This window comes from Ptychodera flava, chromosome 9 (assembly GCF_041260155.1).
Source record: "Ptychodera flava strain L36383 chromosome 9, AS_Pfla_20210202, whole genome shotgun sequence".
NCBI classification, from domain to species: Eukaryota; Metazoa; Hemichordata; class Enteropneusta; family Ptychoderidae; genus Ptychodera; species Ptychodera flava.
The window spans coordinates 10,404,072-10,430,017 of record NC_091936.1 but is presented as its reverse complement, the minus strand read 5'-3'; the positions used below and the strand labels follow the sequence as shown (position 1 = coordinate 10,430,017).

Sequence of the window (25,946 nt, the reverse complement as noted above, 5' to 3'; positions counted from 1 at the left end):
TAATCCTGGTGATTAACACATTTATGTAGAAGCATTACGGGGAGAATACACATATATTTAGCAGTTTTCATATCATCACTGGCAGCTGCCACGAGACAAAAAATGTCGTACAGCTATCTCTATTGCAATAGTTTGTAGTCCATGATGAGTCTGAAAACATGATAATGCTTGTTTGGTAGGGGTCATCACTTGATGCAGGCATTGTACTTTGTTTTGATGTGTGTACAACTGAAGCTACAAAAATACAAGTAAATTACATTCAGCACCGCTGATGGAAGTGTATGTTCTATCTTTACATTTTGTCATCATCATTTGGTTGACAGAAAACTAGGAACGTACTATCATTCACTTTGTATGACACAATAAATCTATGGCTTTTGAGTATTCCGCGACGCAAAATTCACCACTGGGGGCGCCATACAGCAAGATATTGTAGTGGTCACTTACAAGCTGCTGCTGTGGAAAATATTTCGGCTTGAAGGCCATACACAACATTATTTGTTGCTCATATCTATTCATATTCTTAATAATCAAGTATTTATATATTTAATACATCAATATGTATTTATTCATTTCGTATATTGATTCATATTTTTGCAGTATTCATAACAGTTTATTCTTCGCATCTGAGAGTTAGGGCTGGATGATTTTCGTCAGAAATTTGTCTATTGCCAGACGAGATTTGTTTTCCTCCGTAGTAGAGCAAAAAAGAAAGAGCTGCAAAACATTTTCTGTAATGTAACCAACTTTGGCTGGTCAACATTGGCTTCAGAATCTACCGAGTTTCGGCTTACTAATCTGATGCAGTATTCTTTAAATTAAAGCCTCTATTCAATGCACCTAAAGCATGACTTTGCCACATTTACAAAATTTCAACTTTCCATTACCAAAATATCCCTTTAATAATCATGTAGGATCAAGGTCCAGTCCTAATCCACAGCATCTTCAGATATTGACTTTTTTCATTAAGACTGTGAAATGACATTCATCACAGTAGTATTCAAGCACAGTTTTGTCATTCACAGACAAAAAGCTTATTTTCATTGCATTGTCAGAACCCCAAATTGATGATTCTTAAATACGTCTTAAATAAAAGAGTTTACAACTGTAACACCATAAGTTGCAGAAGTAAATTCATGTCAAATCTGATTTTGTTGTTTTATTCTGTGGTAAAAAGAGGGTTGGGTGTGTTTTGAAATTGAATCAATATAGCTCTTATGGATCTTGTTCATTTCAGTATTTCCATTTAAACTCTGCAATTAAAAGGGCTCTCTCCCATCCCTCACACACAGACACACACTCATACATACACGCAGAAAATTAGGTGTTGCAATTAGATCAACTGGTTTTCACTCGTAAGGTAATAAATTCACAGTCAAAAATTTGCAAAAGAAGACAAGTTTTATTCCAATTGGCATTAAGAACTATAGCCAATCACATTTGTTGTAAGTACATAATGCAAAACAACCTGCTATCCCGACGAAATACACATTTACATAAAATATAGATTTCCCAAGAACATCTTCCTTAAAAGATAACCATACCCTTAAATCTTGTCTTCTTCAGACTGTAACTCCATGAAGTTTACTGAATGCACCCAATTTAACACCAAAATAAATCTCACGTACCACAAATTATACTAATATTTGAAATCCAGCACTTTGGATAAAATTATTGCAAAAATTACACTTTGTCAAAGACCCATATTAATCATACCGCAACAACTGCCATGTAAAATCTTTATAAAAATCTTTAAAACTTTGTACCTAAAATATCTGTGATTGATAAAAGTATACTGATAGTTCTCTTCAAAAGTAATGCCATTTTCTTGTATTATCAAACTTCTTTTTTTACTTGTTGGACCATTGATCAGACTCATTCTTCAGAATTTTTCACAAGAGTTATGCTAATTGACAGTTAGCTTCATACATGTACAAGCTATGGAATTACATTATTGGAGACGGTAGCATTTTTATAAATTTTCTTGCTTGAATCGTGATTGGTCATTTTGGAACATGGATTCACACATTATACCAGTCTGAAACCAATGCCAAGTTTAACCCTTTCACTGCAATGGTTTGGCCTGAACCCATTGTTATCAATGGCATGAATGGTGATTATGGACCTGTTTACAAGGAACTTGGGTGAACAGATTGATGTGTTCACCTTTAGATTTTGTATGTGTACAATTGGTTTTTGATAGTGAGGATGAACCAACAAACAGGAACATGATTACAAAAGGGTTACAAAATGTGGTTACGAAAGGGTTACAAAATGCATGTCAGCAACTGGTCACTTTCTGACCTGTCTCTGAGTTGGTAAAAATGTCACTAGGAGGTCATCTGACCATGTCACCATTTCGTGGTCATCGCTACATTTATCAAAACTCACTTGATGGCCATGTACATGTACAAGACAAAGTGAGTCCCTGAAGACCACAATGTACAGAGCATGTTGTCACTTCTTGGCAGTAACTAACTTGACTAGGTTGTGTCTTAATGGCCATTGCTAACGCAGCCAAAAGACCGCTTGTTGGTCACCATAGAATTGATTGATTATAATATGGATTTCACAATTCTGTAATTTAAATCAGAAGTGTTAAATTATGATTGTGTAAAATATGAAAATGATAATGTTCTATTTCACATATTGATTCCCCACTGTATGATTTTAGACCTGGATTTATTGTGCTATAAATTGGCCATTCATTATGAATGAATAAGAATTTATTATGAAACAATATATGTAAGTTGAACAACAATATCACTTATTAGAATTCCAGATATATTCAAAGCAGAGTTATGAAAATCAGTGTAGGAATGAAGCACTGTGCCAGACAGCTCAACTTCCGTATATGATTTTCATAAATACAGCTCAACTTCCATACATGATTTTCATAAATGCAGCACAAGTAACAGTTTGCTCCAAGCTGAGAATACCCCAGAGTATGGATTTAAATCAATTCTCAGCTTGGAAAAAAGTGAATTTCAACAAAATTAAATCATCCCAAATATAAAATCATTAATGATTACATGAACAAGTACTAGCACTCAGCAATATCCTAGGATAGGATAAAATCTTTGAGCCATTTATCCATTGCTATTGTTACTTTCCACAGATTACAATAAATCTGAGAACCGTCAAATGGCTGCTTTTTAACTGAGATTTTGAAATTTGTCCCTTGAAAAAATGTATCTTTCACTGATTACCAGAACTGATGCAGTTTTTGTTCTGAAGTCAAAAAGCTGCCCTTGATTTCCTGGCATTGTCTAACTTTAACTGATTGACTTCGAGTTCAATGCCAACCAGAACCCTTTAACCATTAAAACTTTGGTATATTCTCATTATTCTAAATAGTTTCGACAGAACTGTATCAAGGAAATAGGGGTGATTGGCTGAAAACACTGCCCTCACAGGTAAAGTCTTGAATGACTTTTTGAATCATCTAAGCTGTTTATTATGAATGTCTTTTCCTATCCTGAAACCCATTGCTGTGCTTTTGTTTTCTGAGCTGATGCAAAATTAAAGTTAACAAACGCAAAATAAAGGCCTCTTATTTTAAACCGGTATTTCATTACATTGAAATAAAAGAAACTGCACAGTAAACTTCACTGAGTTTCACTGCCTTACATGGGCATGAAATAAAATGTTAAAACAAAATGTACACAAATATAAAAATTGCTTATCATATTGAATTCGAACCAAATATACAGTAAACTTCTCTGAGCTTCACTGCCTTTTCTGGGCATGAAAATTATACACTTAAAATGAAAAGTACACACATAAAATGACTTCTTTTTGTCCTATATAATGTACAGTAAACTTCACTGAGTTTAACTGCCCCTTGACATGATCTGGGCATAAACAAAACAGGGAAATTGATGGAAAGGACATAAATACGGATATGTAACATCATTTCCTATTAAAATTTCACATTGCACAGTAAACTTCACTGAGTTTTACTGCCCTTTGTCCTAATATGGGCATATGATTTATTATGGGATATAAAATGGCAAAACGATGAGAGAGTGAGTATAAAATAATCTCTTAGCTGCACAGTAAACTTCACTGAGTTTCACCGCCCTATTTTTATCACGGGCATACAACCACACAAAAACATGAAACGTGAGATACATAAATATATTTACATAAAAAATCATTTCTTGGCTCACAAATTTGATTTAAAAATAGAGGTGTTTGTAACTTTAAACTTCGTTTGAGTATCTCAACATGACAGGTGACAAAGTTTGCTTCTTTAAAAACATGTAGGGTTTACACTGTGCATAACATTAATAAATTACTCTGTTCTATAAGCCTCTAAGGACTGGAAGCTAGAAGTATTGGATAAAATCCATGCTAAGGTATAACCTGACCTTGTCTGGTTACATTCTGTAATACTTCTGATACTGAAAGAATGAAATCAACAAAGTTCCACAAGGCATATAGAATTGTAAATCTGTGATTTTGTATAAAAACTTCAAATCTGAGAAGAATATGATGAACTTGTTCCGACTTGTGATCCTGAGATTTGTTTGTTGTTTTGGTACTTTGCTAATGTTAAAAGAATCTTCCTAACTCCTTCTGTTTCTGACAAATGAAACAAGGAGTTACTCCTCTGTTTCTATAACATCATCTCTGATCCGTGTTTTGAAAGGCTGGCATTGGCAAGTCCATGACTAAGGGGTAAGATGAAAGGTAATCTATTCTGAAGGACAGTGGGATCATCCTCAGCCATATTACAATGCAACATTATCCTATGGAGTACTTTTCCATTAATATGTTATGAACAGTACCCCCAAAGAAAAGTAATTTAAGAACATTGAGGATGTTATGGGTCAGCATTTTTCAGGTCTGCCTCTACATACAAAAATAAAGCTACATGATGTCAGAGATACAGATGAGAAAACACAGATGTCAAAACTAGTGTCTATCTGATGTACCTTTGGAGACACTTCAGACATGAAGATACCATTTTAGAGTTTGTGTAGTCTCTGTGTAGTTTTGTGATCTTTGAGCAATAAACTCACATTACAATTACTGATTTCAAGTGAAGCAGGAATTGTATCCAAGGGCCTTCAACACTATAGTACTATTTTTTACTGGAAATTGAAAGACAGAAAATTTTGGTTTTCTTTTTTGTGTTTGACACATGACAGAATCCTGAAATGTTCCCTCAAAGTTGATAAGTAGGCTGTTCTTATCTATTTCAACAGAGCACAATTGGCTTATACAGATACTTTAGTTTCTTTGGGCAAGTATGTAGACAACTTGTGCATAATTTTTGACACATACGTATTCTCTCCTATGCAAATTTTGTTGCCATTCAGCATTCATGGATGGAAACTTAACACCGGTGTTCCTGTAAGATCCCTGACAAAGACATTTCCCTTGATAACAGTTTTAACACACTGATCTGAATGCAAGTCCAGACAGTACCATTACACAATGTAGTGTTTAGACAATATGTCACATATGAAAGCGTAATCTTTAAAACTCTTACCACAACAGATTCTGAGCAAAATGAACTTTGGGAAAAAAACTAGCTAATGATCCCCTATTTGCTGGCAGTGCCTGATTTGGTTGTGTCAACAACTATTTCATCAACTTGGACACTAATAATGATTCAAACCCTTAACATTTCAGTAGCATACATTACAAAGTCCTTTTTAACTTCCATTTCATGATTGTTTTTTTAAGGCTGATTTCCTCCAAAAATCACCAAAATCGATGTTTGGTATATCTCACACACTTTACTGAATTTCACAACATCCAATAAACATTCACTGTAATTGGGACCTTACATTTTTGCTGTATATTGGAAATATTACCTATGGCTATTTCAAACATTTTTTACCCTCTGAAGTAAACTTTGTTTCATTTGTCCATTAAATCTGATTTAGGAATCAAAATATAAGTATTGACCCTGACAATTCCAAATATAAGTATTGACCCTGACAATCAACGACATGATTGCAAATAATTGACAGTACTGTGTTTTCATGTTACTGGCTTCATTAACGCACCCGTAAATTTGAAATTTATGAAAAAAATTGTTCTAATTGGCTTAGATTAGAAACTGTGATTAGAGAATGATTTCACATTTACTGATGATCAGTGGTTGTTGCATTAACTCATCTGAGGTGTTACAGCGCTATTGTGTCTTCAAAGGCACCAAGCAACAGCATGAGGCCCCATCCAGTAAGCAGACCACTGTTCTGAATGATGAAGATCTTGGCCTGCTTGGCATTGGTCATGTTGGTTTCTTTTTCCTCCACAGCGTTTATTTCAGGAAGCTGTGAAGAAAATGAAATTGACAACAAATTGCTGAATAGTTCAATATTGTAGAGACACACTCGGGTGAAAATTAAAATGATAACATAACCATTCAGATGTACCGATCTATCGTTATATTTTCAATTAGTCTTGTGAGCTCACAACACACACAAACTGTAGAACTCGTAAGTAAACCATTTTTGAGAGAGCCTGGGATGTTTCACTAGTTTTATTTGGCTTTGATCTGGTTTTTAGAGGTAAATGTTGAAAAACTTTCTGTTCTGAGACGGTGTTATTGGCAGAGGCTCTTGCATGAATAGACAAGCGACCTAGTGGCCGATATAGCTCTGCTGTGTTTATGTAGAGAATAACTATTTTTGACACATGTTGATGAAGAAGGTGGAAATCTTTGATAGCTCAATGCAGTGGCCAGAAAAAAATGGCTAAAATAAGCTGCAAAAATATACAATTGAAGATTTCATCATACTTTGAATGTATCACATAGGATCATCCCTAAGAACATGTCAACCAAAGCTACCTGATGAGTAATTTTTGAGAATAAATTTTTTGACCAAAAATGGCAACAATTGCCCCCGAAAATAAAAATTGCAGATTTCATCCTAATTTCAAAAGATCAAATTTAATTCATCTATAGAAACCTGTATACCAAATTCCAAAGCTGTTTGACCAGTACTTTTTGAGAAACATATGTTTTGACCAAAAATGGGAAAAATTGCCCAAAAAATTCAAAATTGCAGATTTCATCATAATTTCAATAAATATCATTTAGTTCATCTATAGAAACCTGTATACCAAATTTCAAAGCTGTTTGACCAGTACTTTTTGAGAAACGCATTTTTTGACCAAAAATGGGAAAAATTGCCCCAAAAATTCAAAATTGCAGATTTCATCATTATTTCTATAAATACCATTTAGTTCATCAGAAATTCAATACATATTACTTACCTCATCTTTAGAAACCTGTATACCAAATCTCAAAGCTATCAGACCACTACTTTTTGAGAAACACATGTTTTGACCAAAAATGGCAAAAATTGCCCCAAAATTACAAACTTTCAGATTTCATCATAATTTCAATAACTATCATTAAGTTCATCTGTAGAAACCTGTACACCAAATTTCAAAGCTATCAGATGAGTAGTTTTGGAAATACACATTTTTTTGACCAAAAATGGCAAAAGTTGCCCCAAAAATACAAAATTTCAGATTTCATCAGAAATTCAAAGCATATTACTTAGCTCATCTGTAGAAACCTGTATACCAAATTTCAAAGCTATCAGACCAGTACTTTTTGAGAAACACATGTTTTGACCAAAAATGGCAAAAACTGCCCCAAAATTACAAAATTGTAGATTTATTAATAATTCCAATCAATATCATTCAGTTAATCAATAGAAACCTGTATACCAAATTTCAAAGGTATCAGACCAGTACTTTTTGAGAAACACATTTTTTGACCAAAAATGGCAAAAATTGCCCCAAAAATACAAAATTGCAGATTTCATCATAATTTCAATAAATATCATTTAGTTCATCTGTAGGAACCTGTATACCAAATTTCAAAGCTATCAGATGAGTAGTTTTGGAAATACACATTTTTTGACCAAAAATGGCAAAAATTGCCCCAAAAATACAAAATTACAGATTTCATCAGAAATTCAATATATATTACTTAGTTTATCTATAGAAACCTGTATACCAAATTTCAAAACTATCAGACCAGTACTTTTTGAGAAATACATTTTTTGACCAAAAATGGCAAAAATTTCCTTAAAAATGCAAATTTGCATATTTCTGCACAATTTGAACAAATCTGAAATAGATCATCCCTAGGGACCTATGTACCAAATATCAAAGCTATCTGACCGGTAGTTTTGAAGAAGATTTTGAAAGATTTTTTACCAAAAATGACAAAAATTGCCATAAAAATACAAATATGCAAATTTCACCACAATTTGAGCTTTGAGATTTGAGATTTTTTTACCAAAAACACCAAAAATGCCCCAAAAATACAAATATGCAAATTTCACCACAATTTGAACAAACTGAAGTGAGGTCACTTCTATGAACCTCCATACCAAATTTCAAAGAAATCTGACTTGCGGTTTCAGAGAAGAAGACCATTGTTGACGGACAGACGGACGGACGATGACGGACAATCAGTCTATCGGATAAGCTCCGCGTCTCTGACAGCGGAGCTAATAAAACACAGCTTACCATATCAACCAATGAAATGTAGAGGAACATGCCACCAGCAATGGCAAAGATATACTCAGCAGCTTCTGTAAGTTCAGCCAGGATAATTCCGATCACAAGACCGAGATAGCACATGCAAGCTGACAGAAAGTTGTAGCAAAGAGCTTTCTTCACCGACATGCCAGCGTTCAACAGAATAGCAAAATCACCTGTCAAGAGATCAAACAGAAGGCTTCATGAGTACTACCAGGTGTTAGGTATAATAATATGCTAATTGAAAGTGATTTTGTTCCAAAACTCTCACATCTTAAAAAGACTGGACATATCACTGTCCAAAACAAAACTAAATCTTTTGTGGAGCATGAAATCATGAAATTTGCCATATAATTGTATGAAAGCTTCATTAATAATTTTTGGTGCTCTACATTTTCATTTCATATGGGTATCTCGCTCAAAAGATATTTTGTGTTTAACATATATAACAAAACAATATCAGTTATACATTCAATCTTGCGGTTTCCTAGTTTTGAGTCTAGCTAATGATCTGCTGTAAAAGCCACAAAAAAGTCTTAATTTTCACAAAAGCAAGCATATGTGTCTTTTAACATGAGTCTAAAGATGCTGCAGACCAGAGGAAGACCTTGAGACTTTCAGTCTGAATAGTTGCCTTCAAGGATTATGCTTCTTCAATTCTGTTCGAAGCTGACGTTAACTTACCAAGTTCATGGGGGAATTCTTCACAGAAGATAGCGATGCAGACACTAACTCCACTTATGATAGATATGGAGAATGCTGCTCCTACGGTCAGTCCGTCGATGAAGTTATGGAGTCCATCGCCTAAGATGACCATGTACGCCACTGTAGCAATACCCTGATCTTCAGCCAGAACTACATTAGCACACGCATTGTGTTCATGAAAGTGAGAATTTCCATTTTCAACCAAAGTCTCTGTCTTTTCTGTGAAACTACTTTCCTGCTGGAATTTAAAATACCATTTGCAGTTAACCCTTTGCACCCTGACCCCCTGGTACTCTATGACGTCATCGGACATTTCTGTCTGAGCCGGGTTCAAAGGGTTAAGAAAGGTGTATGTGTGATATTTCACCTCACGCAACTTCATTTGCCTGATTTACACACTTCTCTTTGTGAGTTATTGATGCATCACTGACAAATGGGTTGCAAGTCAGTCACACTGGATTGAATCATAAAACAAGCGACCTAGCGGTCGATATAGCTCCGCTGTGTTTATGTACAGAATAACTATTTTTGACACATGTTGATGAAGAAGGTGGAAATCTTTGATAACTCAATGCAGTGGCCAGAAAAAAGTGGCTAAAATAAGCTGCAAAAATACAAAATTGAAGATTTCATCATACTTTGAATATATCACATCCGATCATCCCTAAGAAAATGTAAACCAAAGCTATCTGATGAGTAGTTTTTTGAATAAAATATTCTGACCAAAAATGGCAACAATTGCCCCCCAAAAATAAAAATTGCAGATTTCATCATAATTTCAAATTACCACACTCAGTTCATATATAGAAACCTGTATACCACATTTCAAAGCTGTTAGACCAGTACTTTTTGAGAAACGCATTTTTTGACCAAGCTGAACAAGTCATCGTTGATGACACAGTCCCCACTTGTTAATGGGTGCTTTGATTACAGGTCCTCAGAGAGGATAGAGTCCTCTTCATTAGGTCTGTGATAAAAATACTTTTGAATAAATTCGCTTGATACATGTCTGAGTTGTAGTTCAGGACATGAAAAAATCGTAATAAAAGGGTCACATGGTGGCCATATTGGATCGAATCACAAAGCAAATCAATGTGCATATGTATGACATAGGTCAATGTCCTTGTACCAAATTTGATTAAAATCGGTTGAAATATGCCTGAGTTGTGGCTTTGTACATGAAAAAATCATAACAAAATGGCCGCACAGCAGCCACATTGGATCGTATCACAAAACAAATTTACATGCATATGTATGACATTGGTCAATCTCCTTGTACCAACTTTGAATAAATTTGCTTGATACATGTCTGAGTTATGGTTCTGGACATGATAAAACGTAATAAAATGGCCACACGGCGGCCATATTGGATCGTATCACATAACAAGTCAATGTGCATGTGTATGACATAGGTCGATGTCCTTGTACCAAGTTTGAATAAAATTGGTTGAGATATGCCTGAGTTATGGCTCTGTACATGAAAAATCGTAACAAAATGGCCGCACGGCGGCCATATTGGATCGTATCACAAAACAAATTGATGTGCATAGCTATGACATTGGTCAATGTCCTTGTACCAACTTTGAATAAAATCTGTAGAAACATGCCTGAGTAATGGCTTTGTACATGAAAAAATCGTAATAAAATGGCCGCCTGGCGGCCATATTGGATCGTATCACAAAATAAATTGACGTGCATATGTATGACATAGGTCAATGTCCTTGTACCAACTTTGAATAAAATCGGTTGAGATATGCCTGAGTTATGGCTCTGTACATGAAAAAATCGTAACAAAATGGCCGCACGGCGGCCATATTGGATCGTATCACAAAACAAATAGACGTGCATATCTATGACATTGGTCAATGTCCTTGTACCAACTTTGAATAAAATCAGTTGAAACATGCCTGAATTATGGCTCTGTATATGAAAAAATCGTAATGAAATGGCCGCCTGGCAGCCATATTGGATCGTATCACAAAACAAATCGACGTGCATCTGTATGACATATGAAGTAATCCTTGTACCAAGTTTGAATGAAATCGCTTCAGGCATCTCTGAGATATCTGCGTGAACGGACGGACGGACGGACGCACAGACGCACGCACGCACGCACAGACGCACGCACGCACACACGCACGGACATGACCAAACCTATAAGTCCCCCCGGACGGTGTCCGTGGGGACTATAAATGAGAAAAATTGCCCTAAAATTCAAAATTGCAGATGTCATCATTATTTCAATAAATATCATTTAGTTCATCTATGGAAACCTGTATACCAAATTGCAAAGCTATCAGATAAGTAGTTTTGGAAATACACATTTTTTGTCCGAAAATGGCAAAAATTGCCCAAAAAATACAAAATTACAGATTTCATCAGAAATTCAATATATATTACTAAGCTTATCTGTAGAAACCTGTATACCAAATTTCAATGCTGATAGACCAGTACTTTTGAGAAACACATTTTTTGACCAAAAATGGCAAAAATTGCCCCAAAATTACAAAATTGCAGATTTCATCATTATTTCCATAAATATCATTTAGTTCATCTGTAGAAACCTGTATACTAAATTTCAAAGCTATCAGATGAGTAGTTTTGGAAATACACATTTTTTGACCAAAAATGGCAAAAATTGCCCCAAAAATACAAAATTACAGATTTCATCAGAAATTCAATATATATTACTTATTTCATCTATAGAAACCTGTATACCAAATTTCAAAACTATCAGACCAGTACTTTTTGAGAAATACATTTTTTGACCAAAAATGGCAAAAATTGCCTTAAAAATGCAAATTTGCATATTTCTGCACAATTTGAACAAATCTGAAATAGATCATCCCTAGGGACATATGTACCAAATATAAAAGCTATCTGACCAGTAGTTTTGAAGAAGAAGATTTTTAAAGATTTTTAAACCAAAAATGACAAAAATTGCCTTAAAAATACAAATATGCAAATTTCACCACCATTTTAATCAAATTGAGACTTGAGTGGACACTGGTTCATCAGTATGTATTAAGGAGATGGTGCAGTGGCAAAGAATGTGAAATTTTCAGAAGAGTTACTTTCAGAATGTGCTTAGGAATACAATTCAGAATAACATTCAGACACTCACTATGTGAGATAATATTCTGTATATTCCAGAAGAGTCCTTTCAGAATGTGCTTTGGAATACAATTCAGAATAATATTCAGACACTCACTATGTGAGATAATATTCTGTATAGAAGTAATAAGTCATTGACATTGACATAGTCCCCACTTGTAATAGGAGTATTAGTCTTGATGGGGCAGGGAAATGAGGTCATTAAGAAGTATCACTGGAGTGTATATGTTCAGATCTATGGACACATAGGTCGATGTCATTGTTCCCATTTTGAAACAAGAGGCATGTCTAAGTTATGGTTCTAAATCGGGAAAAAAGATCAGACCTCTAGCTGTATTGGCCAGCCAAGAAATACATAATATGTGCATAATAAATGAGGTACAAGATGTGACATCTTAAGGTCTACTATCCTATCAAAATTGAAGCGTAAAGAACTTGTGGTTACTGAGTTATGCATATATATGCATATTCAAGGTCAAAGGTCATCAAGGTCACGTGACATTTTGAAACAAGTCATCGTTGATGACACAGTCCCCACTTGTTAATGGGTACTATGATTACATGTCCTCAGAGAGGATAGAGTCATCTTCATTAATTAGGTCTGTGATAAAAATACTGCGATACAGATGGTGCTCAATGGCCAAGAATGAGTTCCATGGTGATGAAAACATATTAAAAACCAATGTAGGCAACCATCCTAAAGTTCATAAAATGAGTCAACTAGGAATTAATCAACAGGATGTTGTAAAACACTTTTGCATACAATCCTAACACTTAACAGATTATCACTGTTACCATATTTCTTGATGCAGTATTTACAACACTATGAGATCAACATCTGTATCAAGGTTCATCAAATTTGACGTTGTATTAATTTGTAGCTATATCACTCTAATTAGAAAATATGACATAAAACTGGTCCAATAATCATTTTCATTCAAGGTAATACATTACCAGGTCCATGGGACATTTGAGATTTACAAATTTAAGTAGGACCATCCTGAACCACTGATAGTTAGTGGTGGTACCAGGTGTCCGGAATGGTAAGCGTACCCTGCTAGCATGCTACACCCGTCAGGATTGGTCCCAAAATTGTCTAATATTGTATGAAGTGATACAGTATATGAATCACTGTTATAAGTCAAAGCCCGGAATGCTGTTGCTAATAATTTGAGTGACCGAGGTGTCATATTTGGCCACAATGTCATCATATCGACCGTAGAACTTTTTGAAAGTCCTCACGAGTCTTTTGGATGTATATCCCTGTCTCACTAGTTTTGATACTAATAAGCTGTGTCTCATTTGAAAATCCGCGTAGGAATCACAAGCCCTACAATATCTGAGAAGTTGAGACACATACACACCATAAGCAGGTGCAGATGGAATATTACTTGATAAGTGGGGATAATTTATGATTTCAAAATCGAAATCATCCCTTTTGTCATACAGCTTAGTGTGTAGCCCATTAGTACCCACTTGTAGGAACAGATCAAGATATGAAGCTGAGTTCCTACTCTCAGTTGTTTCTTTGATTTCCAATTCATCAGGGTATATATGATGTAAGTAATTTGATATGTCTGGATTGTTTAGACTAATCAGATCATCAATATATCTGTGCGTGTTGTTAAAACGCCTTGCAAGTTTTTTAGACCCTGCTTTGTATCCTACAGATTGTAGGAACTCTGCTTCATATGAATAGAGAAATAAGTCAGCAAGAAGTGGTGCACAATTTGTACCCATTGGTATGCCGATAGATTGTTGAAAGGTCATACCACCAAACTTAACAAATATGTTGTCGATTAAGAAATTAAGCATGTTAATAATTTCTTCATCTGTGTATTTGTGCTGGGCATCCATGTTGTTACTAAAATAACCTGACCCATGTTTGATGATAATGTATTGGTACCTTCTACTGCCATTTTTATGCAGGAAAGCTTGTTTAACAAGAGATGACAGCCTTGTTTTAAGTTTATCGTGGGGAATTGTGGTGTATAGTGTGGAAAAGTCAAATGTTCGGATTGACCTGTACTTGTTTTTCTTGACTTTTAAATCAAGCAACAATTCCTTGGAATTTTTTAATATCCACATTTGATTCAACCCACTCGTTTCATACACTTTGTCACAATATCGAAAAAGACCATTTTTGATGGTTGTTAAAATTATAGTCAATAATTGTGACAGATGTTATGCAATAACAATTAATGAAAATGACACTGAATAATGTCTTTTTCAATGTTAAAGCAATGTGAGCTTAACATCTGTACAAAATTTCATGAATTTGATGCAGTATTTCTTGACATATCAGCCTACTTACGAAACTTCAATAATTGACATGTTACTGCTACATGACGTGAAACAAATTGACGAGCATATGTATGAAATAGGTCAATGTCCTTGTACCAACTTTGAATGATACTGGTGGAAATATGTCTGAGTTATGGCTCTGTACATTCGAAAATTGTAACAAAATCACAGCCATGCAGCGATATCTGATCTTACTGTTTAAAAAATTAACACGTATATGTATAATATAAGTCAAAGTCCATGTACCAACTTCGAATAAGATCAGTTGAGACTTGCCAGAGTTATGGCTCTCGACATGAAACAACCATAACAAAATTGCTACCATGTGGCCATATTGGACCATCTCGTGAAACAAATCGACATACATATGTATAAATACGTCAATGTCCTTGTACCAACTTTGAATAAATTTGCTTGATACAAGTCTGAGTTATGGTTCCGGACATGAAAAATTCAGAAAAAAAAAATGGCACCACTGCGGCCATATTGGATTGTATCACAAAACAAATCAATGTGCATATGTATGACATAGGTCAATGTCCTTGTACTATGTTTCAATAAAATCCGTGAATAAAATCAGTTGAGATGTGCGCAAGTTTTGGCTAAGGACATGAAAAAATTGTAACAAAATGGCTGCCATGCAGCCATATTGGATCATATCATGAAGCAAATTGACCTACATATGTATGACATAGGTTAATGTCCTTGTACCAACTTTGAATAAAATCGGTTGAGATATACCTGAGAATTATGGCTCTGTATATGAAAAAATCGTAATAAAATGGCCGCACGGCAGCCATATTGGATCGTATCACGTAACAAATTGACATGCATATGTATGACATTAGTCAATCTCCTTGTACAAACTTTGAATAAATTCGCTTGATGCATGTCTGAGTATTATGGCTCTGTACATGAAAACATCGTAATAAAATGGCTGCCTGGCAGCCATATTTGACCGTATCACAAAACAAATCGATGTACATATGTATGACATGGGTCAATGTCCTTGTATCAATTTTGAATAAAATGGGTTGAGATATGCCTGAGTTATGGCTCCTTACATGAAAAAATCGTAATAAAATGGCCGCCTGGCGGCCATATTGGATCGTATCACCAAAAATATCAACGTGCCTATCTATGACATTGGTCAATGTCCTTGTATCAACTTTGAATAAAATCGGTCGAAACATGTCTCAGTTATGGCTCTGTACATGAAAAAAATCGTAATAATATGGCCGCCTGGCAGCCATATTGGATCGAATCACAAAACAAATCGATGTACATATCTATGACATTGGTCAATGTCCTTGTACCAACTTTGAATAAAATCGGTTGAAACATGTCTGAGTTATGGCTCTATACATGAAAAAATCGTAATAAAATGGCCGCCTGGCGGCCATATTGGATCATATCACAAAACAAATCAATGTACATATCTATGACATTGGTCAATGTCCTTGTACCAACTTTGAATAAAATCGGTTGAAACATGTCTGAGTTATGGCTCTATACATGAAAAAATCGTAATAAAATGGCCGCCTGGCGGCCATATTGGATCGTATCACAAAAAAAATCAATGTACATATCTATGACATTGGTCAATGTCCTTGTACCAACTTTGAATAAAATCGGTTGAAACATGTCTGAGTTATGGCTCTTTACATGAAAAAATTGTAATAAAATGGCCGCCTGGCGGCCATATTGGATCGTATCACAAAACAAATCGACGTGCATCTGTATGACATATGAAGTAATCCTTGTACCAAGTTTGAATGAAATCGCTCTTTGCATCTCTGAGATATCTGCGTGAACGGACGGACGCACGGACGGACGCACACACGCACGCACGCACGCACGCACGGACGCACGCACGGACATGACCAAACCTATAAGTCCCCCGGACGGTGTCCGTGGGGACTAAAAAAAAAACCATTGTATTGCTAATTAATCCATATATGCCAAAATTCAGACCTCTAGCTCTATTGGCTTGCCCACAATTATATATGGGCATAATTAACGAGGTAAAGCATGTGTTGTCATAAGATCTCCCATCCTACTAAATATAAAGGACATAGCACTTGTGGTTACTTATTTATTGACATAATCGTGTATTTACGTAAAAGGTTATCGAGGTCACATGACATTTTGTCAAAAAATGTCCTATAACTAAAAATCATACATTTACCTCTAATTGGCTTGCTCAAAATAGATATGCACATAATTAATGAGGTACAATATGTGGCGTCATAAGGTGTCCCATCATACCAAATATGAAGGGTGTAGCACTTGTGGTTCCTGAGTTATGGACAAATATGTATATTTGAGGTCAAAGGTCATCAAGGTCACGTGACATTTTGTCAAAATAATTGTATTGCTAAGTTATCCATATATACCAAAAATCAGACCTCTAGCTCTATTGGCTCGCTCAAAATTAGATATGTGCATAATTAATGAGGTACAATATGTGGCGTCATAAGGTGTCCCATCATACCAAATATGAAGGGTGTAGCACTTGTGGTTACTGAGTTATGGACAAATATGTATATTTGAGGTCAAAGGTCACCGAGGTCACGTGACATTTTGTCAAAAAAATTGTATTGCTAAGTTATCCCTATATACCAAAAGTCAGACCTCTAGCTCTATTGGCTCGCTCAAAATTAGATATGTGCATAATTAATGAGGTACAATATGTGGCGTCATAAGGTGTCCCATCATACCAAATATGAAGGGTGTAGCACTTGTGGTTACCGAGTTATGGACAAATATGTATATTTGAGGTCAAAGGTCACCAAGGTCACATGACATTTTGTCAGAATAATTGTATTGCTAAGTTATCCCTATATACCAAAAATCAGACCTCTAGCTCTATTGGCTCGCTCAAAATTAGATATGTGCATAATTAATGAGGTACAATATGTGGCGTCATAAGGTGTCCCATCATACCAAATATGAAGAGTGTAGCATTTGTGGTTACTGAGATATGTATATTTGAGGTCAAAGGTAATTGAGGTCACGTGACATTTTGTCAAAAAAATAGAATTGCTAAGTTATCCGTTCATACCAAAAATCAGACCTCTGGCTCTATTGGCTCGCTCAAAATTAGATATGCACATAATTAATGAGGAACAATATGTGGCGTCATAAGGTGTCCCATCATACCAAATATGAAGGGTGTCACATTAGTGATTACTGAGTTATGGACAAATATGTATATTTGAGGTCAAAGGTCACCAAGGTCACATGACATTTTGTCAAAAAAATTGTATTGCTAAGTTATCCGTTCATACCAAAAATCAGACCTCTGGCTCTATTGGCTCGCTCAAAATTAGATATGCACATAATTAATGAGGAACAATATGTGGCATCATAGGGTGTCCCATCATACCATATATGAAAGGTTTAGCACTTGTGGTTACCGAGTTATGGACAAATATGTCTATTTGAGGTCAAAGGTCACGTGACATTTTGTCAAAGCGTCTGAGATATCTGCGTGAACGGATGGACTCACATGGATGGACTGACGGACTGACATGACCCAATCTATGAGCCCCCTGGACTTTATCTGTGGGGACTAAAAACTGTGTCACTGCATCCTTTTTGCAATATGAATACGATGAGAAACTAAATTTTTATTTTTCTTGGCGTTATACATGGGAGTCTATGTACTGCCTTATACATGGGAGTCTATGGACTGCCTTATACATGGGAGTCTATGGACTGCCTTATACATGGGAGTCTATGGACTGCCTTATACATGGGAGTCTATGGACTGCCTTATACATGGGAGTCTATGGACTTCCTTATACATGGGAGTCTATGGACTGCCTTATACATGGGAGTCTATGGATTGCCTTATACATGGAGTCTATGGATTGCCTTATACATGGGAGTCTATGGACTTCCTTATACATGGGAGTCTATGGACTGCCTTATACATGGGAGTCTATGGACTGCCTTAAACATGGGAGTCTATGGATTGCCTTATACATGGGAGTCTATGGATTGCCTTATACATGGGAGTCTATGGATTGCCTTATACATGGGAGTCTATGGATTGCCTTATACAGGGGAGTCTATGGAGGTGAAAACTAAAAAGTCCTCTAACACGGCCAAATTTGATCACATTGTGAAACAAATCAATGTGCATCTGTATGAGGTAGAGTACTATCCTTTTACCAAGTTTGAACGAAATCGCTCCAGGCGTCTCTGAGATATCTGCGTGAACGAAAAAAGTCATAAAATATGCAAATGAGCAATTAATTAATAAGCCACACCCACCAAAATCTAATCAGATCTAAGTCTCATCATGATAATACCAAATACCAAATTGCATGACATTGGACCTAAGGGTTCTTAAGTTATGAGTGGAACAAAATCTGTCTACGGACGGACGGACAGACGGACAGACGGACAGACGGACGGACGGACGGACGGACGGACAGACGGACACACACACAGACATTGTGGCGACATAGGACACCTTTGGTGCTTCGCACCACGGTGTCCAAAAAATCTGGTTTAAACCGGTAACTCTCGGTAGGGCCCTACCGAGAAAAATCGATAAAAATGGGGCGGAGCAAAACATAACTAATATGGTATCTTTGTGAACAAAAAGTAGCAAATTAAAACAGCTGGTTGAACACCTCCAAAAATAGAACGTGCACGCCACATAATGTAAACATTGACTGCACGGTGACTGTACGTATACTATTTTCACCCAATTTTACGGTTTACTTTCCATACGATACATCCACTCATTTTCCCCATAGGTTTGTCTTGAACATAGACTTTTTCGAAGTCTTACTGGAGCAGAGGTTGTCGCCTCGGATTTGTACAAACCGTGATGACGTTGCCAGGCGATCGATCAACACTCCTTAGATCTCATGCGTCATGGTATTTATATGTTTCTCGTCTGAAAACGAAGCGTTTGTCATTGTATTCTGCGCGTTTTTGAATGATTCAACATAATGTATATCATGGCAGTGGCAATAGCTATCCGCATCTTTGTATACGGGTAAACGACGCAGAAATCCAACGAGCAGTTTTTCTGCCACGGGATCTATTATCGGAGTTTTCCTCGGCTCAGTCAGTCATAGTGTACATCACTCTTGCAGGGAGTCTTGATTGCAGAGTCGTATTTGCCTTGATATAAATGAAGCACCATTTTGTCCAAACGCCGTCCTAGAAATGCCGCATTTCAGGAAAGAACGGGAAAAAATCAAAACAGTTCTGAAAGAACAGCAAATTCGCCTACTAGATGTCCAAATTTATCGAGTGTGGTTATTTCAATGGACGACGTTGGACATTTACCACAATGCTCAACGGCCGAGTCGTCTACCAAATTTTGTAGAGCTTTTGTCTTACAATCCTTTCCTTATTCGACCTTAGTTTAGCGAGGCAGGGCTGTGTCTCCATTATAAAACGTAGTTTTCCACAGTTCTTGGATGGTAGTTGTAGTTTCCTTTTCAAAATTTCGTTGTCTCATGAACTCGGCGCTGTTGCGGATGGGAGGGTACCGACGACTATTCCCCGGCTTCGATTACAAGTTTTATGGTGACCGAAATGAAATGTGGTGTCGATTTGTTGTCTTGTGATTATTTCAAAAAGCTTCTGAAAAATCTTATTTTAGAAATCAAACCTGTTAATATTTAATCACCTAAAATAAAATCAGAATAAAGTGATCGCATGATCTCTCGGAGTATTCATTTCAATATTCATCCCTCCTTATAAAATGGTGAGTTCTAGTATTTCGCTACTTTGAACGATCCCGCCAAAATCGAGTGCACTTGCACTTCTACACTCTCCACGCAGTCGCGATACTAGTTCATTACAAACGCGTGGTAGTCAGAGTCAGACTACTAATCACACTATGTCAACTGGCTTTTGAAGATAGCGGTCACTGATGAGCACTAGAGGTAGCTTCGGGAATTTCTTTGCCAGGAATGAATTGGAGCTAGCTGTGATGGGGATCGAGCATGGACATTTGAGTGCAACTTATGGGACTGACTGGTACCGTGACCTCAGCTGCCGCCGGCGCGACGTTTGTCAACTCGACGTCTGATCAGCATAAGTGACCCAGCAGTGACGACCGAATATGCCGAAGGCGATAGCAGGCGTCAAAAAAAAATCCCGGTTTTGTCAGCACATTGGATTCCGGAGGCTACTTGTTTTGTGTTACATAGGCATGCACGACTTTAGATCGGGAAAGAAATGTATATCACTTTTGGAAACAGCTAGCGTAAGCGATAGTTACGCATATCGCATTGCGATGATTGCGCTTTCAACAGTACGTTGACTCGAGGGTAAAACTTGAAATTTGAAAAGAAGACAGAAGATATACAGACAGTGTAGACAAAGTGAGAGATCAGGCCAGAATTGTGCTGGTACTTGTCCGTGGTCTCGACCCGAACATACCAGACGTACTTTATGTCGGGCATAAATGACAGTATAGGCCTTCCTGTCTGTAAAATGTACGGCTCAGGTAGGCCAACATAAATGAAAACGGTCCTTTCAGGAACAACAAATTTTCCAAAAAGAGAACTACCTAATCAAATGTGTTTGCATGTATTTATTATACACAGTGTGTGTGCGTTTGTATCTTTCGGTACGCTCCGAATATTTGGTGTTTTTTCCACGCGTTGAACAATCAACGCTACGTACGTAACAAGTAAACAACGTATCGCTAATGACTCATTTGCAATTTGCATGTCATGTCAATCATGCAGATTCAAACTGAACATCGAACGTTATACCGGCGATACTACCGGCAAATATTTTATCCTTTTCCTGGTTCCAGACGTCATTTCAAATTTAATTTCGTCAGAAACCAAGTATATTGTGCTCCAAATACTTATACACATATCCCTCAATTTCCAAGAAAAAATTAATCGGTAGATTTCTAAAATTAACGGTTTTTATGGACGGCGTCCAGACGTACCGAGTACGTTTGAATATCCCACCATTATGACCACTCTCGTAGGTTCTCGCGCTTTTATACGGGAGTTGGGGCTTTAAGTCACCCTAAGCAAACTGCATATCAAATTTCAAAGGAATCGGACGAGCGGTTTCAGAGTAGATTTTTTTACCAAAAACACCAAAAAATGCCCCAAAAATACAAATATGCAAATTTCACCATGATTTGAACAAACTGAAGTGAGGTCACCCCAAGTGAACTGCATATAAAATTTCAAAGCAATTGGACTTGTGGTTTCAGAGGAGAAGGCAATTGTTGACGACGACGCCGGACGCCGGACGATGACAGACGACGGACGATGACGGATAATCAACCTATTTGATAAGCTCCGCGTCGCTGACAGCGGAGCTAACAAACTGACATACTGCAGAACTCAAACCATCAAGTGTTGCTCTTGTGTCAAGCTAGAGAAATCACAAAACAACTTACAAACTGAAGTACTCCACTCATTGAGTGTTGCCTACATGGATGGATGTACATGTACTCTTAAGATTTAATTACAAATTATAGTCATGATATACTCATAACACTGAATAGACAGTCAGTCAGTCAGTCATACTGGATCAAATCAAATAAAGTGATATACTGCAGCACTCAAGGCATTGAGTGTTGCCCTTGTGGTAAGCTGGAAGCAAACTGATCTTTGTCATCGGTGTGTTACAGACAAAGAGCCAAGAATGCCTACATGGATGGATGGATGATGGATGTACAGTAATATTAGATTTAATTATGAATTATGGTAGTGATACAACACTCACGGCACTGAACAGAAACTGACACAGGGGTTACTTTATTCTTTACGTTTGAATGCATGCACTTTTCATCTTGTGTTGGAGGGAACTCAATGACAGTCTATGGTATTGAGTGCTTCATTTCCCCCTGCTAGACTGAGATACTAGATCACAAATACAAATTTGATTGTTCCTCGCTATCCATTTCCCCCTGGTAGGCTGAGATATTAGGTCACAAATACAAATTGGTCCTCTCACCTCTTTGGAGCTCCCTTCTTCTTTAGTTCCATTTTCACTGATAACTAGCACTTTACTGAGGTCACTTTCTGAAGTCTGGCTTGCTGTCTCTGATGTTTCACAAGTACGGTAGTGCTGTCCATGGGCAGCGAAATCTGCGGCAGCCTTCTCCACGGGCTCCAGGATTCTGTTCTCAGAGTGACGATTTATTGCCGATACTGAACAAATAGGTATGACATTGGATGGTTCCTCACCATCGATGTTTTGCCGCTCTGACGCCAGCCTCTGTATTGAATGACAGATGAATGGCAACACTTTGTGAGTAAAATATGGTGAGCCACCTCACTGTCTTCAGCAAAACCTTGCGTCAACTCTTGGTTTTACCATCAGAATGTCAGTACATGCACTGGTGCATTTTGTGTATAGACTGACAGTCTCATGTTCTGTTTGCCATTTACTGACTGTTTGTGTGCAGATGAACATGCATTCTGATAACTGTAATACCAATACATGATTGTGAACGTTTTGGGTGGCTGCGTTTCATGGCTGTACTCGCTCTCACATGATCACAGAAAACTTCCCAATCTTCCGACAATTATTAATCCATATCAACATGAACCTAACTCCTCTGCAAAGTGTAACCCTTTATGGTTAAATAAAGGGAAACGTAGCATCAATGACATGCATACATATATACATATATACAGACGCCGCTGACTTAGCATATAAGCTCTCTTTGGTATAGATACATTACCAAATATCAGCTAAAAAAGAACTTTGATAGAGCACAGAATTTGTTTGAAAGTTCTGACACATGACAGCTGACAAGCTCCTCGTGGACTTACATGAAAAATTACACTCTAGGTAACTTACCTTTTTCCTCACTACATAAATCTTCATGAGTTTTTCAGTCAGGAAAAAGAGGTATATCCCACCGATTACTGTCAGACTCTTCAGAAGATATTCCATGTCAGGCTGTATGCCATGGGCCTGAAGAAAAAGCCAAACACCATAAATACTAATTTAATCTATTGCAAACAAGTTACATGCTCACGTTCCCATGTGTACGAATGATAGAAGTGACAGAACAAAATTTTCAGGTCCACCCTTTCAATCACTCTGGCTTATTGTATGAGCAAATCTATATTAGTTCTAGAAGAACACTGATTGGTCAGGCACACTGCACAATTGTTTGACATTTATGTTAGTTGATGAACGCCAAGTAATATCTGTGAAGCAAGTTACAGCGGGCGGTTGAGTATCTTGCAATGCTATATTGTAATTACAATACATTTGTATTGCCATATAATGTAAACAAACCATCAAGGTCCTAACGTGGCTACATGTATGCTGCATACATGAACATGTAGTTCATTAATTATCAAACAGAAAGACATCTGCAATGGCTCTGCCATTGCTTTCTTGATACACACACAAAAATTAGAAAATGATGAGTATGTTGTATATCAGTGAAAGAAGCTAAAGAAAATTTCATCTCCTAAGAAATCTTAGCAAATCAGACATGTGTAAGGTAAATCTGATAGTAATTTGACAATCACATTGGACAACTGATCACAAAGTATGAAGGCCATGGAAAATTGACCAATACAGGATTTGATATGTTGAAGTTTGTCCTATCTTTCACTTTATTGTGTGCCTTTCTGCTAGAAATGGTCAAAACACTGCTGTACATATCGGTTTCCAAAATAGCAACTGTCAACAGGTTTCCATAAATCAATGTCTGCGTATTTGCTGGGATCTTTAAGGCCGGATTATGTCACACGTACTGCATCTACAAGTATGACACAAGTCAAAGCAACAACCTGGCAAGTTGTCACAATGGGTGTCTGATAGTCTGCCTTGTATTTGTAATTACGTCAATGCACTGACACCATGCATAATAGACTGATATCACGCTACACCCACATGTGTACTGCCTCGTAGTTCACATAATATACATGAAGGGGTCTTACTGAACAGTTGGCAAGTGGTTAGGGCAATGAAACAATGGTTTGAAATGAAGCCAAGAGTTGCACTTAAGCAATACACTTTTTTTCAGAACAACATTTCTTATCAAAGATGACCATTCCACCCCTTATAGAAGCATATTGGACATGTCAAGGAAAAACAATTACTAGAAATAATTGAACTGTCACAGGAAGTTGTTTACACCAAAATCCACCTTTGGTTCAATAACCGATCAAACTCTATCTTTGGTAAAATATCCCAAACAATGGTGAGCATATACAATTATTTTTCTTGGGCGTATAAATGTCGAATAAAACCTGCAACTGCAATACAAAAAGTGTTTTTTTTTCTTTCACGACCATGACCATGTCACTTCACAAGACCAATATACTGCCTGTTTTGACTGGACATACATGTATAGTAGTCACAAGACTTATAGCAGTAGATTCCTAGTTCAGAACAACTACTAAGTCAAATGTACAGAAGTGATCAGACTAGACATCACTGATCAGACCATGCAGCTGAACAGCTACATGTATTAATGTTTGGTAGGGATACGTTATATCAAGCTTATCTCTCTATTTTGCTTTCATCAATTATCATGAAACCCCCCTCAAGAAGGCAATAAATCAAACTCTACTGCTTAGAAGAAAGAAATACCTGGTATTTGGGCGTTTCTGTATTTTGTTTTTAGCGATAGGCCGACAGAAATATTCCTGTTGAAATTTCTTTCTTGGTCTCGTCTTCTTGGAAAAAGAAGAAGCATCAAGCCATAATGATTAAGAATGAATAAAATATTGGGGTTCAGAATGAAAATCTTGCCTTCCTTTTTGAGCATTCAACTTGATACTTTACTGGGATTTTGGTCAATTTGTAAAGTACTGTTACTTAAATTGGAGTGCCTGTATTTGAGCCATGCCTGGTAAAGACACTCACTGAAATGATAAAAATGTCCTTAACCCTGTTCACCCCCAGTTTCCTGTTAACAGATCAATAATCACCATGGAATGGGTTTAGGGGACAAACCATAGTAGTGAAAGGGTTGTTTTCCTGTATTTTTATCCTGTCTGTAAAGTACTGTAGACTTTCTTCAAAGGGAAGTGACTTAATGGCCACTCACTGAAGTTGTGCCGATACCATTTCTTCCCATTTCTGCTGTTTTGCATGAGGAATTTAAAACGCCCGGGTCGCTTTGCTGTCCGTTGAGCCACTCCAGTCCTTTGAAATCGTAAATGGGCCAATTACGTAACCTGTATTGGCAGAGTCGATTGACTCATTTGGCACAATAAGGTTACGTGATTGGCCAATATACGATTTCAAAGGACTGGAGTAGCTCAACGGACAACACAGCGACCTGGGCGTTTTAAATTCCTCATGCAGAACAGCAG

The 25,946-nt window shown here is 36.8% G+C and overlaps 2 protein-coding genes across 2 annotated transcripts in view; one reads left to right on the top strand and one right to left on the bottom strand.

Moving 5' to 3' along the window:
* LOC139139961 (aladin-like) overlaps nucleotides 1–25,946 on the top strand; it is a 236,579-nt gene that overhangs the window by 132,143 nt on the left and 78,490 nt on the right. The gene's annotated exons all lie outside the window — the stretch shown is intronic.
* The window catches only part of LOC139139958 (metal cation symporter ZIP14-like), a 40,508-nt gene continuing 15,944 nt past the window's right edge, over nucleotides 1,383–25,946 (bottom strand). The window contains exons 4-8 of the mRNA XM_070708926.1: nucleotides 23,464–23,580; nucleotides 22,612–22,875; nucleotides 9,208–9,466; nucleotides 8,512–8,699; nucleotides 1,383–6,293 (exon numbers count right to left, since the gene is read on the bottom strand). Of these exons, the coding sequence (XP_070565027.1) occupies nucleotides 6,144–6,293; nucleotides 8,512–8,699; nucleotides 9,208–9,466; nucleotides 22,612–22,875; nucleotides 23,464–23,580 (978 nt within the window). The 3' untranslated portion in view covers nucleotides 1,383–6,143. The remainder of the gene's footprint in view (nucleotides 6,294–8,511; nucleotides 8,700–9,207; nucleotides 9,467–22,611; nucleotides 22,876–23,463; nucleotides 23,581–25,946) is intronic.